The sequence below is a fragment of the Phacochoerus africanus genome, chromosome 1 (assembly GCF_016906955.1).
Source record: "Phacochoerus africanus isolate WHEZ1 chromosome 1, ROS_Pafr_v1, whole genome shotgun sequence".
Taxonomy (NCBI): Eukaryota; Metazoa; Chordata; class Mammalia; order Artiodactyla; family Suidae; genus Phacochoerus; species Phacochoerus africanus.
In genome coordinates this window covers 4,486,318-4,500,291 of record NC_062544.1, presented here as the reverse complement: position 1 = coordinate 4,500,291, position 13,974 = coordinate 4,486,318, and the positions used below count along the sequence as shown (strand labels likewise).

At 50.4% G+C, this 13,974-nt stretch overlaps 1 protein-coding gene across 1 annotated transcript in view; it reads right to left on the bottom strand.

Annotated features, from left to right (window-relative positions):
• Positions 1-6,740: 6,740 nt before the first annotated feature.
• UBE2QL1 (ubiquitin conjugating enzyme E2 Q family like 1) overlaps positions 6,741-13,974 on the bottom strand; it is a 47,339-nt gene continuing 40,105 nt past the window's right edge. Inside the window, exon 2 of the mRNA XM_047767395.1 lies at positions 6,741-8,007. Within this exon, the coding sequence (XP_047623351.1) occupies positions 7,876-8,007 (132 nt within the window). The 3' untranslated portion in view covers positions 6,741-7,875. The remainder of the gene's footprint in view (positions 8,008-13,974) is intronic.

Sequence of the window (13,974 nt, the reverse complement as noted above, 5' to 3'; positions counted from 1 at the left end):
ATTTACTAAATAAACAGTGGGCGTGAAGATCCGAAGGCAGAGCCTTTGCTTTTATTTCCAACACTAACTTTCCAGAGTAGACCTGAGCAAGCTCCTAGTCCTTGCTAAAAATAGCTTCTATTCCCACCATTTGAATGTGGGAAAGCTGGACCCTGGATGCCATGAAATCCAGGGCTCGGGGACAATGGACAGAGGACACAAGCCCCCTCGCAGGTGAGAACGGAGACACCAGAGGCTCCAGGTAGCAGAAGAGAGAGGAGGAGGTGCCGCCTGGAATTTGTAGTGTTTCAGAAATTAATGTGTTTTATGGAAAAGTGACACCATAAAATGGAGAAACTAGGGAAAAGGCAGACAAAACCCATGAATCAATGAGAATAAGTTTCCATAAATCAGGTGTGTGTGTGTGTGTGTGTGTCTGTGTGTCTGTGATACACAGAATTTGGTAAAAAAGAAAAAAAAGTTCTGTCAAGTGCAAAATGACCTGTATTGTTTAAAAAGGGTAAATTTTGGAGAGTTGTAGCTAGAACTATGCTTTGAAGATAGAGATTTAAAAGCTTTTAGGATTCAGTTAATGTAATGTTAAGTGACACCGGAAAGTAATTGACTATGTTTCAGTGAAATCGGATTAGAAAAATCAATGAAGCTTTTAATACCTGTTTCCTATCAGGAAGTTCTGCCTCGTACAGCCTGGGAGTCCCCCTCGAAGCAGTGCCCACGGAGCCGATTGGAGAAGATAGTTCTGAAAGGTCTTTAATAGTCACCTCAAGCTGTCAGCGTGACTGTACCGGATCCATCTCCTTGCTGTTTTCAGAAGAATGCATTGAGCATCCCTTACCGCCAGGCACGGGGCTTCTTGTTCCTCACTGTGGCTTGGCTTGTCCCAGCAGCCTCAACTGTGATAGTGTCTCAATAATTTCGAGGGCGGGAATGAGCCTCTGGGAGGCTAAGTTCCTTGTCCACATGTGACGAGAGCTTGAGGGGATTCAAAGCTGTTTGATTCCAAAGCCTTGGCCTCTTCAATACAGAATCATCACGTTTTCAGATTTTTTTGAAGAAAAATGTGGAGGTCCCATTGTGGCTCAGCTGGTTAAGAACCTGACCTAATGTCTGTGAGGATGAGTGTGTTATCCCTGGCCTCGCTCCATGGGCTAAGGATTTGGTGTTGCCACAAGCTGTGGCATAGGTCGCAGGCGAGGCTAGGATCCTTGGTTGACTGTGGCCGGGCCACATGCCGGCAGCTGCAGCTCTGATTAGCCCCCTAGCCTGGGAACTTCCATGTGGCACAGGTGCAGCCCCCCGCAAAAAAGAAAAGAACAAAGAAAAATGTGCTCTTAGTTGGAAAAGTCTCAAATATTGACATAAGAGCCGAGACATTTCTTTGATAAACAGTTTAAAATAAAAACTGAAAGGCAACTTATATACTAGTGTGAAAAGCTGGCTGAAGTTTATTTCATTTAAATACATGGAGCTCAGGTTATGTGAAAATTGTCCCTTTCTGGAAGTACTACTCTATAACGGTTTTCCTGAGACGTATCTCTCTCATTCAGCTTTGGTTTTGGCTGAGCCCACAATTTCAGTTATGTTGAGAAATTTTCATGGGCATCTTTGGCAAACCTGTTTACAAGTTGTTAGAAGGCATATGGCAGCTGAAGGAGAAATCTTCTAAATCACACAGATACTTAATTTGATTTGGTTCAGTTCCATTTCATTGATTTTATAGAAACTACCCAGGACGTGCGTCAAAGCCTTCCCCTGGCAAACCACAAAGAAATCAAAACCCCAAACAAATCAGAGGGCACCACACAACAGAAAGCGGCCCGCTGTGGACCACAGAGGAGATCACGTACGGAAACCCGGAGAAATTCCAGCAGATGCTGAGCACAGACCAGGCACGGATGCAACGAACATTCCATGGAAAGACACTGATTGGTTTTAAAGCCTTTCTTTTCAGAATTACTATTTTCCCCTTGGACATTGCCTCTAGATGACATAAGACAGGCGGTCAAACCTCTTCCAAGAGTCACCACTTCTTTCCTATTTATTTTACTGCACAGGCCATGTCCCCTCTCTCCTCCTCAGGACCGCAGCCTAGGACAACTTCAGAACACGTAGACGCCAAAGCCTCGGTGTACTCGTGGTGGTGATGGCGTGGACATTATCAGTAGCCCAGGCCACGCTGATTCGCATCCTACCCCCATCAGAAGGGTGATCCTGTTCGTGAAATAAATCCCATCGGGAGAGGGGGCCAGGCAGGAAGGAAACAAGCATATCAGTTACGGCCGTTCTATTTTAGCTCAGTGTCGTCACCAGTGACAGCCAAGACCTGGAGATACAAAGTGACCGCCTGTCTACAAGCAAGGATGGCTGCTCCATTCACCTCCCGGAGAAGAAAGCGGGCTGCCCCTCCTGGCTTTCACTCTGCAGAACAAAGAGGGCAACTCTGCCGTGAGAAGACGTACAGGCGGCTATTTCCTCACCAACTACTGCTCTACTGACTCAAGAGGGTGACCTTGGAACCAGACTCCCCCTGGATCCACTCGGCTGTTTTTCTAGCCCAGTCGTGGCCTTTCGATAGAATCTATCTTACTTTGGGATCTGCACTCTATTCAAATACTCTGCCTCGATTTTGTCCCTTTGGCCAGCGTGCCTTGCTCCTGTGTTTCTTCTGGAACTGAGCTAACATTGCTCTGGCCTTTGCTGATGACAGCAGTGTTTGTTTGGCCTTTCCGGTTGGCTGGTCGCATCCTGCATGTCAGATCGGCCCTGTGATTGAGGGATACTCAATACTGTGGAAACCGGAGGCTACAAAAATCAGAGAAGGTGGAACATAGCATCTTGGCATAAAGCTAAGGAATGAAGCTGCATCTTCATGTCTTTGGAGGGGGAAGAAAACGTATTGATTGTGGCCACATGGACTGAGCTCCAAGGGCCTCACCATAGCTCCCCAAACAGTAGTGAGTCGAAACTGCCCTTTGGACCAGATTTCTTCCTCTCTCCCTCCCCTCCTCCCCTCCCTCTTTCCTTTTTATTATTTTGTCTTTTGAGGGTCACACTGGTGGCATGTGGAAGTTCCCAGGCTAGGGGTCAAATCGGAGCTGCATCTGCAACCTACACCGCAGCTCATGGCAGTGCCAGATCCTTTAACCCACTGAGTGGAGCCAGGGACAGAACCCAAGTCCTCATGGATGCTAGTCAGGTTTGTTACCTCAATGGGAACAATGGGACCAGCTTGCTTTCGACACAGGGTGGGTTGCTGTGGGTGATTCCCACCAGCTTAGAAGACCTGCGACTCTTCTGACCCAACAGCGGGCTGAAAAGTGTCCTTGGATATGGGCCATGAGACTTGCCATATGGTCCACAGGAAGCATCACGGAGGATCAGAACGCATCTCGGCTTTACCTCTCCGGTTGGCTTTGGGAAGCCCCTCAACCTCTCTGGGCTTGTTGCCTCCACTGTAGAGTGTACAAAGTGAGACTAGGCGGGGAGTTCCCTTGTGGCACAGCGGGGTAAGGATCCCGCCTTGTCACTGCAGCAACTCGGGTTGCTCCTGTGGTGAAAGTTCGATCCCTGGCCTGGGAACTTTCACATGTTTCAAAAAACAAAAAAAATTTGGACTCAGACCAAGTGCCCCCTAGAGTCCCTACGTCATCCCTCACCGTAGCTGGGAAGCAGGCCTGCTTCTCCAGAAAGCAAACGCCTTTAAAATTCTGCACAGGCGCTATTAGGAGGGTTCAGATAAAACCCGGAAACGGGATTCTTGGGGAAGGGGCCAGCCCCATAGGGTTAGGCTGTGAGGCTGGACTGTGTCCTGTCTCCTGAACTCAGATCTACAGACAGGGTCCCTGCAGGTGGAAAGTGACAAGTAGTGGCCCAGCTCCCCACCCCAGGGCCAGTGTGGACCCGAGATCACGCCTGGGCTGTCCCTCCGGTCCAGCCGTGGCTCCAGGCTGCCTCACTCTGGAATCTTCCTGAGGCATCCGCCAGGAAGCTTCCAGCCTTGTACGTGTCCACACTCCTGCGACGCAATTGAGCATTTGTCCGCCTGCGTGCTATTTTAGTCTTATGAATTCCTCCAGGAAGGTGACGTGTCTTTCACTTCTATATTCCCTGCATTCGAGAGGGTAGAGAGACGGTCACCGAGCTTGGCTGATGGACCGACAGTAGGAGACGGGGGCAGAAAGCCAGCACAGGAGGACAAGGTCGTTCTAGTGGAAGCCTCTAGTTGCTCAACCTGAGCCTTTAGTCAAGTGTGTGCTAATAAAATCCTGTGCTGGTAACGTCAGTTTCCCCACGCTATCAAGTCACGTGTAAATCTCCTATGACTCTGTCTGGTCCCCAAGCACGTGCCTTCACTGTTTAAGTCAATTCTCACACCCACCCGCTGGGAGTTTACCGCCGAGGACACTGAGACTCAAGCAGGAAAAGGGAATCACAGGACACTAGAGTTGTTTCTCTATGGTGGGTCTTTTTCAAGAGGCCGTAGATTTTTCGCTCCTAACACAAGGTTGAATTGTGATAAATGGGGTGAACTTGGGAGCTGAAAAATTGAGGCCTGTCTGAACCTTGCTTTTTCCTGAGTTGACTCTTTCAGGGAGTGTGTGTGTGTGTGTGTGTACGTGCGCACACACACACAGTTGGGACTTTCCTGCTTACAGAGAACTTCCTAAGCATGAGTAATTCTTGATCTTCAGAAAGGCAATGAGCAGGTGCCATGCACAGCTCTCAGCTTGCTGTGTGTGTGTGGGGGGGTGTCACCCAGGAACAAGGGTGGTCAGTCCAGGAAAACCACTGAACAGAAAGGAAGCACACCTGATTCTGTATTTTCTCCTCTCCTGGTTCTATAGCCACTGGCTGGATTCAGGTTCCCGTGGATAAGTGGGGCTGCCGAGCTGGAGGGCTGCGAAGGGCTCCAGCGATTCCCTTGCTGTTGCTTTGAGGAGGGATGGATTCTTGGTCTGTGTGGGCCCCTGAGCTCTGCCTGCCGGGCTCCAAAGGCGGGTGGGCCCCACGTGTGCACGGGTGTCAGGAAACGTCCAAAAGCCTGGGTTCCCAACACTTCCACACTTGCCTCCCACTCCTGGAAAGGGAGTTCTTGCTTCTGACTCAGAGTCAAAGCCTCAGCCGAGTTTTAGATTATTCCCTGCCACGTTGAAAATGAGCAAGTCTTGCCAATTTAAGTGAATAATGGCATTTCTTTCACCAAACGGTATTTCTTCTGTAACTTCCACTTTCTAACCAAACTAGTTAGAAGTCACGTTCAGGGTGTACAGAGAGGCTGAAATGGAGCCAAGGTTCTCCATCGCCCTTGCTGTTGGCAGTAACCTCGCCTGCCCTTCGGTTGCAAGTCGCCTCCTGGCTACACCAGAAGGACTGTGACCAGACCCTTCAATCAGCGCATAGGCAGCATTGCCCCGAACCTGCTTTGGGTGTGTAGATATACCTCCAAATATGTACACACGCGCCGAAAGGAAAGTTGCTTTTATTTAAAATTGGGAGAGGGGAGTTCCCATCGTGGCTCAGCGGGTAACAAACCTGACTAGTATCCATGAGGATGTGGGTTTGAACCCCGGCCTCGCTCAGTGGGTTAAGGATCCGGCGTTGCTGTGGCTGTGGTGTAGTTGCAGATGTGGCCAGGATCCCACATGGCTGTGGCTGTGGTGTAGGCCTGCGGCTACAGCTCTGAAAGGACCCCTAGCCTGAGAACCTCCATGGGCTGTGGGTGCGGCCCTAAAAGATAAAAAGACAAAAAAAAATTGGGAGAGGGCGCTCTGGAAAGAAAGAAACGCAGCTGCCCTCCCTCGCATGTGTCTCCGTTCTGGGGCTTCACAGCCACCGGCTATCCCGTTACAAGGCGGAGCCCCAGGGCCGGAAGACCGTGCATTCAACGTCAGGTTTCCAGGATAGCGAATCCCGCCGCGGAGGATCAGGTGAATGGATGCCTGAAGTTCATTGTCATCGAATGTCACGATGATGGTTCCTCCGAGGGAACTCGAGCAGAGGTGGAGCCTTTTGGCCGGACGGAGCTGCACGTGGATCTGGGGGCGCAGAAGGAAGCCGTCAGAGTATAAAAGGAGCCAGGAGGGGTCCATCGGGGAGGGACCAAGCCTGTTAGGAGAAGCTGACCCCCGTCCTTTGAGGAGGGGACTCTCAGATCTCCGATCACCTGGGACACAGGTCTGCTCACCTGTGAGCAGGTCTCTGAGGACCCAAAACCACCGGAAGAATTTCGCATCATTGGCAAAGAAAATCTCTCCCCTTCGGAGTGGTTAGCAATGATTGGCAGCATTTGAGTTTGACCCAATCATTCTTTAATGCTCCCAGTTGGTTTCTGACGCCTTCCCTGGTTATTTCTGGGAAGCATTTTAATCCACTAGATTTTTGCACAGACCACGGCATCCTAAGACTTCTTTCCTGCCCTTTGTTGTAGTATTGGATTTAAAAAAATTTTTTTAGGGCTTCACCTGCAGCATATGGAAGTTCCCAGATTAGGGGTCGAGTCAAAACTGCAGCTTCTGGCCTATGCCAGCCATGGCAATACCAGATCTGAGCCACATCAGTGACCTACACCCACTGAGTGAGGCCAGAGATCAAACCCACATCCTCATGGATACTCTGTCGGGTTCTTAACCTGCTAAGCCACAACGGGGACTCCTGAAAAATTGTCATTTTAAAATAGGTTAAAATAATTCTATTTTAAATGGAAGCATAGCCCACAATGACTGGATTCTAGAGGCAGTGTGTCAGGTATGCATGATTTTTATTTAAAATGTGTCCAATAAGATTTTTCCACTTGGAATGAACCTTTTACCTCTTACCGCATATTATTAGAAACAGTGTTGCCTCATTCCATGGAGTTTCTTAGAAAGTTCTAAGTAACTTAACAGAAGAGAAAAAATGAACCTGTGGGGAGATTAAATAACAGAAGTTTATATCCTAGCGGAGTGCGTGAGCACCCCGGCCTTGGGGACACACAAGTGACGAGTGGGCCATGCAAATTGTCGTCCGGTCACTCGGTCTCCTGGGGCAGTGGTGGCATTCATTCCCTGTCACGAGCACACATGAGAAGAGGAGTCAGGTGACATCAGCGAATGGGACATTGTCTTTTGCTTTGGGGGGGCGGGCATCAGAGAGAAGACAGGAACACAGATGTCGTGGGAGCATCTCAGGATCCGGGAGACTGTCCACGTCTCACCACCATTGCTCTGAACACCAGCGTGGCCCCGGCATCCCCGCCTTCCCTCACCCCCACCCCCGCCGGCATCGGCCTTGGGGACACGTTTGAACCAAGAGCGCAGTTGTTGGCTTAAATCACTAGAACCTGGCGATATTCAACTTTTGCTTTCCTAAGCCAAAGGTCAGAGCACAAATGAGGTCACAGAAAGACAGTCCCCGAGTTATGCTGACCTGCCGGAGGGGCGAACAGAGCTACGGAGCACAGCGGACAGGTACTGGCAATGCAGGTCGGTCCTAGGAAAAGGGAACGGTGCCATTACACGTAAACGGGTCGAGCCTGGGGCAATGGGTTTCCTGCCTGCTCTTTGGAGCTGCTGTCATGGAAAGAAGCTAAGGGCCGAGGGATGGGGTGGGCGGAGGGGCAGGACGGCAGGGGATGGTCACCTTCTCGACATTTGTTCTAAAGTGACTTAAAGAGAGGATCATTCATTTATCATCGAAACCTAATCCCGAACAGCGTTTGCTCCCTCTTTCTCTCTGTAAACACATCTGATCATAAATAACTTAAACGTCTCCTTGGCATTCGGGATGCAGTTCTGGCTGGAGTAAAAAAGGACGAAGGATGCTCAGCGTGGAGGAGGAGATGTCGGGTATCTGTGTGTGTGGAGAGGCGGCTTAAGCGTCTAAAGCACGTTGCAAACATCAGCCATCAGAGACGGGTGGGGTGACCCAGCCGTATTTTTCATGAGTCTTCACCAAACTCTTAAAGGTAGCTTCAGCTTCCTTGCGACTGAAGGACTTTTTTGATTTGCCGGCTTTTCTGCAGATCCGCCCCTGCGGGAGAGGAAGAGATAAACCAGGTTAGAATCCGGCAGTCACCCCGATTCCTGCCCTTTCTGTTGAGGACGCACCAAGCCGTGGGGATTTCTGATGTCCGAAAATCAGCGTCATGTAAGGAGAGATACAGAATCACGGTTTGGGGGAGTTCCCGTCGTGGCGCAGTGGTTAACGAATCTGACTAGGAACCATGAGGTTGCGGGTTCGATCCCTGGCCTTGCTCAGTGGGTTAAGGATCCGGCGTTGCCGTGAGCTGTGGTGTAGGTTGCAGATGCGGCTTGGATCCCTAGTTGCTGTGGCTGCGGTACAGGCTGGTGGCTACAGCTCCGATTGGACCCCTAGTCTGGGAACCTCCATATGCTGAGGGAGCGGCCCAAGAAATGGCAAAAAGACAAAAAAAAAAAAAAAAAGAATCACGGTTTGGGCACAAAACAGAGGCAGGAGTCCAGTGGCCCCAAGCTTTTTAGGGAGGGAGAGACACGCGGGCTGCTGTCGTCACAAACCCCAGTGCTCCCAGTAAGACGCGCATCGTGGCTGGAAGGACCAGCTTTATCCAAAGAGCATCCACGTGGGACGGAGCGCCACGTCCTGGAGGCAAATGCTGTCCTGCCTTCTCTTCCCCCGCCACACAGTGCCTTTAGTGTTTATAGTTAGATGCGTGTATTTCTGTAGCCACACTCACACATTGTAAAACCCGACTTTTCAAATTCAAGTTCAGGCGCCACTAGTGAATTTCTTGTCATTGTTGTCACAAGGGAACCGGGTCCTGAGAAGACGGGGGAGCCATTACCAAGGGGGTGGAAATCTATCATGAGTCCCCAGTGCGGCACGAGGGGAGGGGGTCAGTGCTTCCTTGCACCATCCCCAGTGATGGGTGGGGGCCAGGCCGGGAGAGGCCCGAGGTGAGTTCCCCCCACCCCCCGCCCTGGCAGTGACCAGTGTTCTGGTCTGAGGGATGGAGCCGCCTCTGCGTCTGCAGTGCCAGAGAGTCTGATTCACCTGAAGGTGGACACAGAGGCTCAGACCCCAAGCCAGAAGGAGCCAGCAGACACCAGTGAGTGGCCAGGTCCCAGGCTGTCACCACCCCTCCAGAGAGCCCTGGCATCAGAGGGAAAGTGCGCACTTGGAACTGTGAGGCGCTGGTGGTGCTGGACCCTCAGTCTAGCTGGGGGGCAGCCCTCTACTCCTCCAGGCTCAGCCTCTCCCCACGACGCATCCTCCCGTCAAGGGAAACGCCCCCTTAGCCCGAGTGTCATTGCCCTTGACTTCCCGCCGCCCGTCCTGGAAGGTCTGCTTGTCTTTCCGGCCCTCTCGTGCACGTATTTTGTGGGCGGGATGGAAACGCCCTGAGTGTCACCCACTAGGGTGCCTGCACACACCCTGCTCTCAACCGTCTCCTGTTGTTTGTGAACGGTCACTAAGGAGGATCTCTGAACAGGTCCTTTGCGTGCCTCCATTCCTCGCAGGTGACATTTTTGTCCCAGCACATGGTGGGGATGTGCCATCTCTGCAAGGGGACCTGCTGGGAACCAGACCTCACCACCCACAGCCTCCCCGGGTCACGCTGCACACCCGTTCCCTCAGCCGGGCATGGAGGGCAGCAGCCACCCAGGCGTGCGTGGCTTGGGGGGCAAGATCCCCCGATCTTAGCGCTCTCGGATAAACCCACTCATCACTCCCGTGGGAAGACAGCTTAATCCATGGGGAAATGGCACCGGATCACCACAAACGGGGAACGGAAGGCTGTGCCACGTACTTAAATCCCAAGCTTCTGGATCCTTTTTCCCAGCTGGCTTTTCCACAGTGGCGACTCAGGACTCAGGTCGGGACTGAGAAGCCCAGAGCCACTCCCGCTCTGGCTCCTCCTGACATCTCTCTGCCTGGACTTTTCCATCCGCCAGTCAAGGGCGGTACCACCTCTTCTAATTAGCTGCCTGATCCACTCACATCAAATGAGCTGCTGAAGGGTGAAGGAAACTGGAAAAGAGGCCAGGAATCCACCATTTACTCACGTCTAGAAAGAAACTCCCCCTCGTCTCCCCCAGTTTGCTTATGTGGTGTCGTTATACCTGATAAAAAGGGACCACGAAAAGCTGATATATTACGATAACCATCCCGTGGGTCAAGATCAAAGTCCAATGTTACGTCATTAAACATAAGCCAAGGGCTCTGTGCAGGGACTTCGGCGGCATCAATTTCTACATAAGTGGGAACAAATGTCGGGGCTTTTTTTTTTTTTTTGGCATAAGATGCAAATTCTAACCATCCCGGTCATTCTTTTCTATAACACTGAAAATTTCTGGTATGATTTGAGAATTCTGAACTCAAAGCAGCCAGACAAATACAGGCTTACAATAATCTTGGAATATTCTGCTGCTTTTGGCATGTACACATACTTTGCTTATTCTTCGTGAAAGTCTCACTTGTTTCAAAAAACAACAGACAAAACCCCACACGAACAGACCAGTTTTTGTTGCCTCTTCTTCCCGGGAAGAGTTATGAACATAGACACCCAGCGCTCAGTCAATTCAGCAGCCGGGAGACAGAGCCCGTGGAAGGCAGTCAGCAGTCTCCGAGCCTTCCTCGCACCCAGCTGGCCACAAAGAAGCCCCCTCGGGCCAGCCCCTCTCGGCCCCTGTCTTACGCCCAAGTCTGCAGTCAACAGATAGCTTTTCAGAGATTGCCTGTCCTTCTCTGATAGGCTGTCTAGGCATCAATCACCCAGAGACACACGGCGCTTGAAAACCAGGGCAGCTGAGCTGTTCTTGCTGAAATGCTCTCCCGGTGCCACCGCACCAAAAAGGCGCGGGTCACTTGGTGCACCTGGGGCCCTGATGGTCCAGGGCCACTAATGCTGAACCAACTTCGTTCTTTTTTTTTTTTTTAATTGAAGTCTAGTTGATGTACAATCTTGCGTTAATTTCAGGTGTACAGGAAAGTGATTGAGATACACACACTTATGTGTTCCCCTGAATGTAAGGTATACATATATCACATATATGCTTTTCCTTTGTTATTATATGATGTTGACTAGAGTTCAATATCTTGTACATCTATCTTATATATAGTGGTTTATATATAGTCTCTATTAATGCCAAAATCCTAATTCATCCCTCCCCCTTCTTTCCCCTTTGGGAACCACAGCATTGTTCTTTTTATGTCTGTGAGTCTGTTTCTTTTTTTGGCTACACCTGCAGCATGTGGAGTTCCTGGGCCAGGGATCAAACCCATGCCATAGCAGTGACACCATATCCTTAACTAGTTAAGCCCCTGGGGAATGCTCTCTGTTTTTGTTTTGTAAGTTCATTTGTATCTTTTCTTTTCTTTTTTTTTCTGAGATTCTACATGTAAGTGATAGCATATGATATTTGTCTTTCTTTGTCTGGCTTACTTCACATAGTGTGATAATTTCTAGGTCCGTCCATGTTGCTGCAAATGACATGATTTCGTTCTTTTTCATGGCTGAGTAGTATTCTGTTGTATATATGCACCACATCTGCTTCAACCATTCCTCTGTCACACATCTGGACGCTTGGGTGGCTTCCACATCTTGGCTATTGCATATAGTGCTACAATGAACACTGGGCTGCATGTATCTTTTCAAATTAGAATTTTCTCTGGATAGATACCCAGGGGTGGGATTGCTGGATCACAGATTAGTTCTATAGTTAGTTTCCTTGAGGACACTTCATAGTGGCTGCACCAATGTACATTCCTACTGACAGTGTAAGAGGGTTCCCCTTTCTCCACACCCCCTCCAGCATTTATTGTTTGCAGGCTTTTTAGTGAAGGCCATTCTGACCTGTGCGAGGGGGAACCTCACGGTGGTTTTGATTGGTGTTTGTCTAACACTCAGCAATGGTGCCGCTCCCATTCTTTCTCCAGGGCACAGCTTCCCGGAGTCCGGACCTCCGGGAAGCCATCAGGCAACTCCTCTGACGCTCTGCGTTTTCCTCTACGAATCAGGGACAAAACCCACTTCACAGCATCATTATGAACATCAGATAAGATACTAAATTTGAGGAGCTTCTGCTGTGGTGTAGGGTGCAGCGGCAGCTCAGATTCCTGGCCCGGGAACGGGCAGGTACCACAGGTGCAACTGAAAAAAAAAAAATACTGAATTTGAAAACACACTGAACATTTCTAAGTGCATCCAGCTAATGAAGAACAGTTTTTGTGTGCGTGTCTTTTTGAGGCTGCACCCTCGGCATATGGAGGTTCCCAGGCTATGGGTGGGAACTACAGAATCAGAGCTACAGCTGCCGTCTACGCCACAGCCACAGCAATACAGGACCTGAGCCGTGTCTGCGACCTACACCACAGCTCATGGCAATGCCAGATCCTCCACTGAGGGAGGCCAGGGATCCAACCCATGTCCCCACGGATACGAGTCGAGTTTGTTCGCCCCTGAGCCATGACGGCAATTCCAAGTTTTTCTTATTTTCCTCACATTGACGTTTCTGCCTTATCTATTTTCATTAACTGATACTCAGAGAGTCTTTTTTGGACATTTTCCTTCAAATAACTCATTTTTCCTGAAATACCTCTACTTGTATTTGATGCTTAAGGGCGTGGCTGTGTACCCAGCCCCGGGGAGAGCTCTGTGCTGTCATGAAGCGATGAGAAGAGTAAACTCTCTCCCCAGCCACGGATTGTACATGTGGGGTTGTGTGCACTCCGAGGGGTCTGCCCTGACAGCCTTCACAGTGGCAGAGTTTCACTGTGATACTGAGGCCGAGCAGTGCTAATGAGAACAGTTCTCTGTGGCTGCGGCTGCGGAGAAACAAAATCATGAATTGGGGCTTGGGTTTGACCTTTCATTTTTTTGCTTATGGCTTTGGGGGCCAATCACAATGATTAACATGAAAACAGTTCCACACAGCGAACAAGCAACCCCAGACTTGGGTCCTCAGACCAGCTGCCTGTTTTTGTTTTTTTCTTGTTAGGGCTGCACCTGCAGCATATGGAAGTTCCCAGGCTAGGGGTGGAATTGGAGCCACAGCCACAGCGACAGTCATGCCAGATTTGAGTCACATCTGTGACTTTACACCACAGCTCACGATAACGCAGGATCCTTAACCCACTGAGCGAGGCCAGGGATCGAACCTGCATCCTCAGGGATACTAATCGGGTTCTTAACCCACTGAACCACGACGGGAAATCCCAGCTGCCCAGTCTTACTGTGGCTTTGTTACCCCAGTGTGTACACTGAGTGTCAGTCTGGCTCCGGCCATTCCGCACACCTCTTCTTGTTCATTTAGTCCTGCATTCATTTACTCAGTATGTTGGGTTCTGGGTGAAGAAAGACCTGGTACCTGGCTGCAGCACTTTAGCATCATTGCGGGGAGAGATTGCGATGCTGCTGAGGCAGAAGGGGCCGTCAGCATTTTAGCCCCAGTGCTATGGACAGCATGGTCTGGTAACTCTTTGTTGGAAGGCTGTCCAGTGTCCATGGCCACCACCTCTTAGGTGCTAGGAGTACCCCCGAGCTAGGACAACCAAATTGTCTCCAGATATCACCCATGTCCCCTCAGAGACAAAATGCCCACCCCGTGCCCCCTCCCCCCCTGCAAGGTGAACCTCTGGTGTCTGGAATAAATATGGCCCAGAGCAAGGAGGAGAAGGTTCACCTCTATTCATCCAGTAAATGATGCTGCAAGTTCTCCCCGAGTCAGGACCTGTGCTGGTTACAAGGACTGCAGGGCTCTCCTAAGTGGAAACGATGCTGGTCCTGGTGGAACTTACTGATCAAAGGAGATGGATTCTTTCTGGGGTAGAGGAAGAGAAAGGGGGTGGTGTTGTGTATTCAGGAAGATTTCCACGGCTGAAGACACTTGAACTATGGGCGGTGGAAATTCCGGCTGTGGTGCAATGGGATTGGTGGTATCTCTGGAGCACCGGGGTGCAGGTTCCATCCCTGGCTGGGCACAGTGGGTTAAGGGTCCTGAGTTGCCACAGCTACAG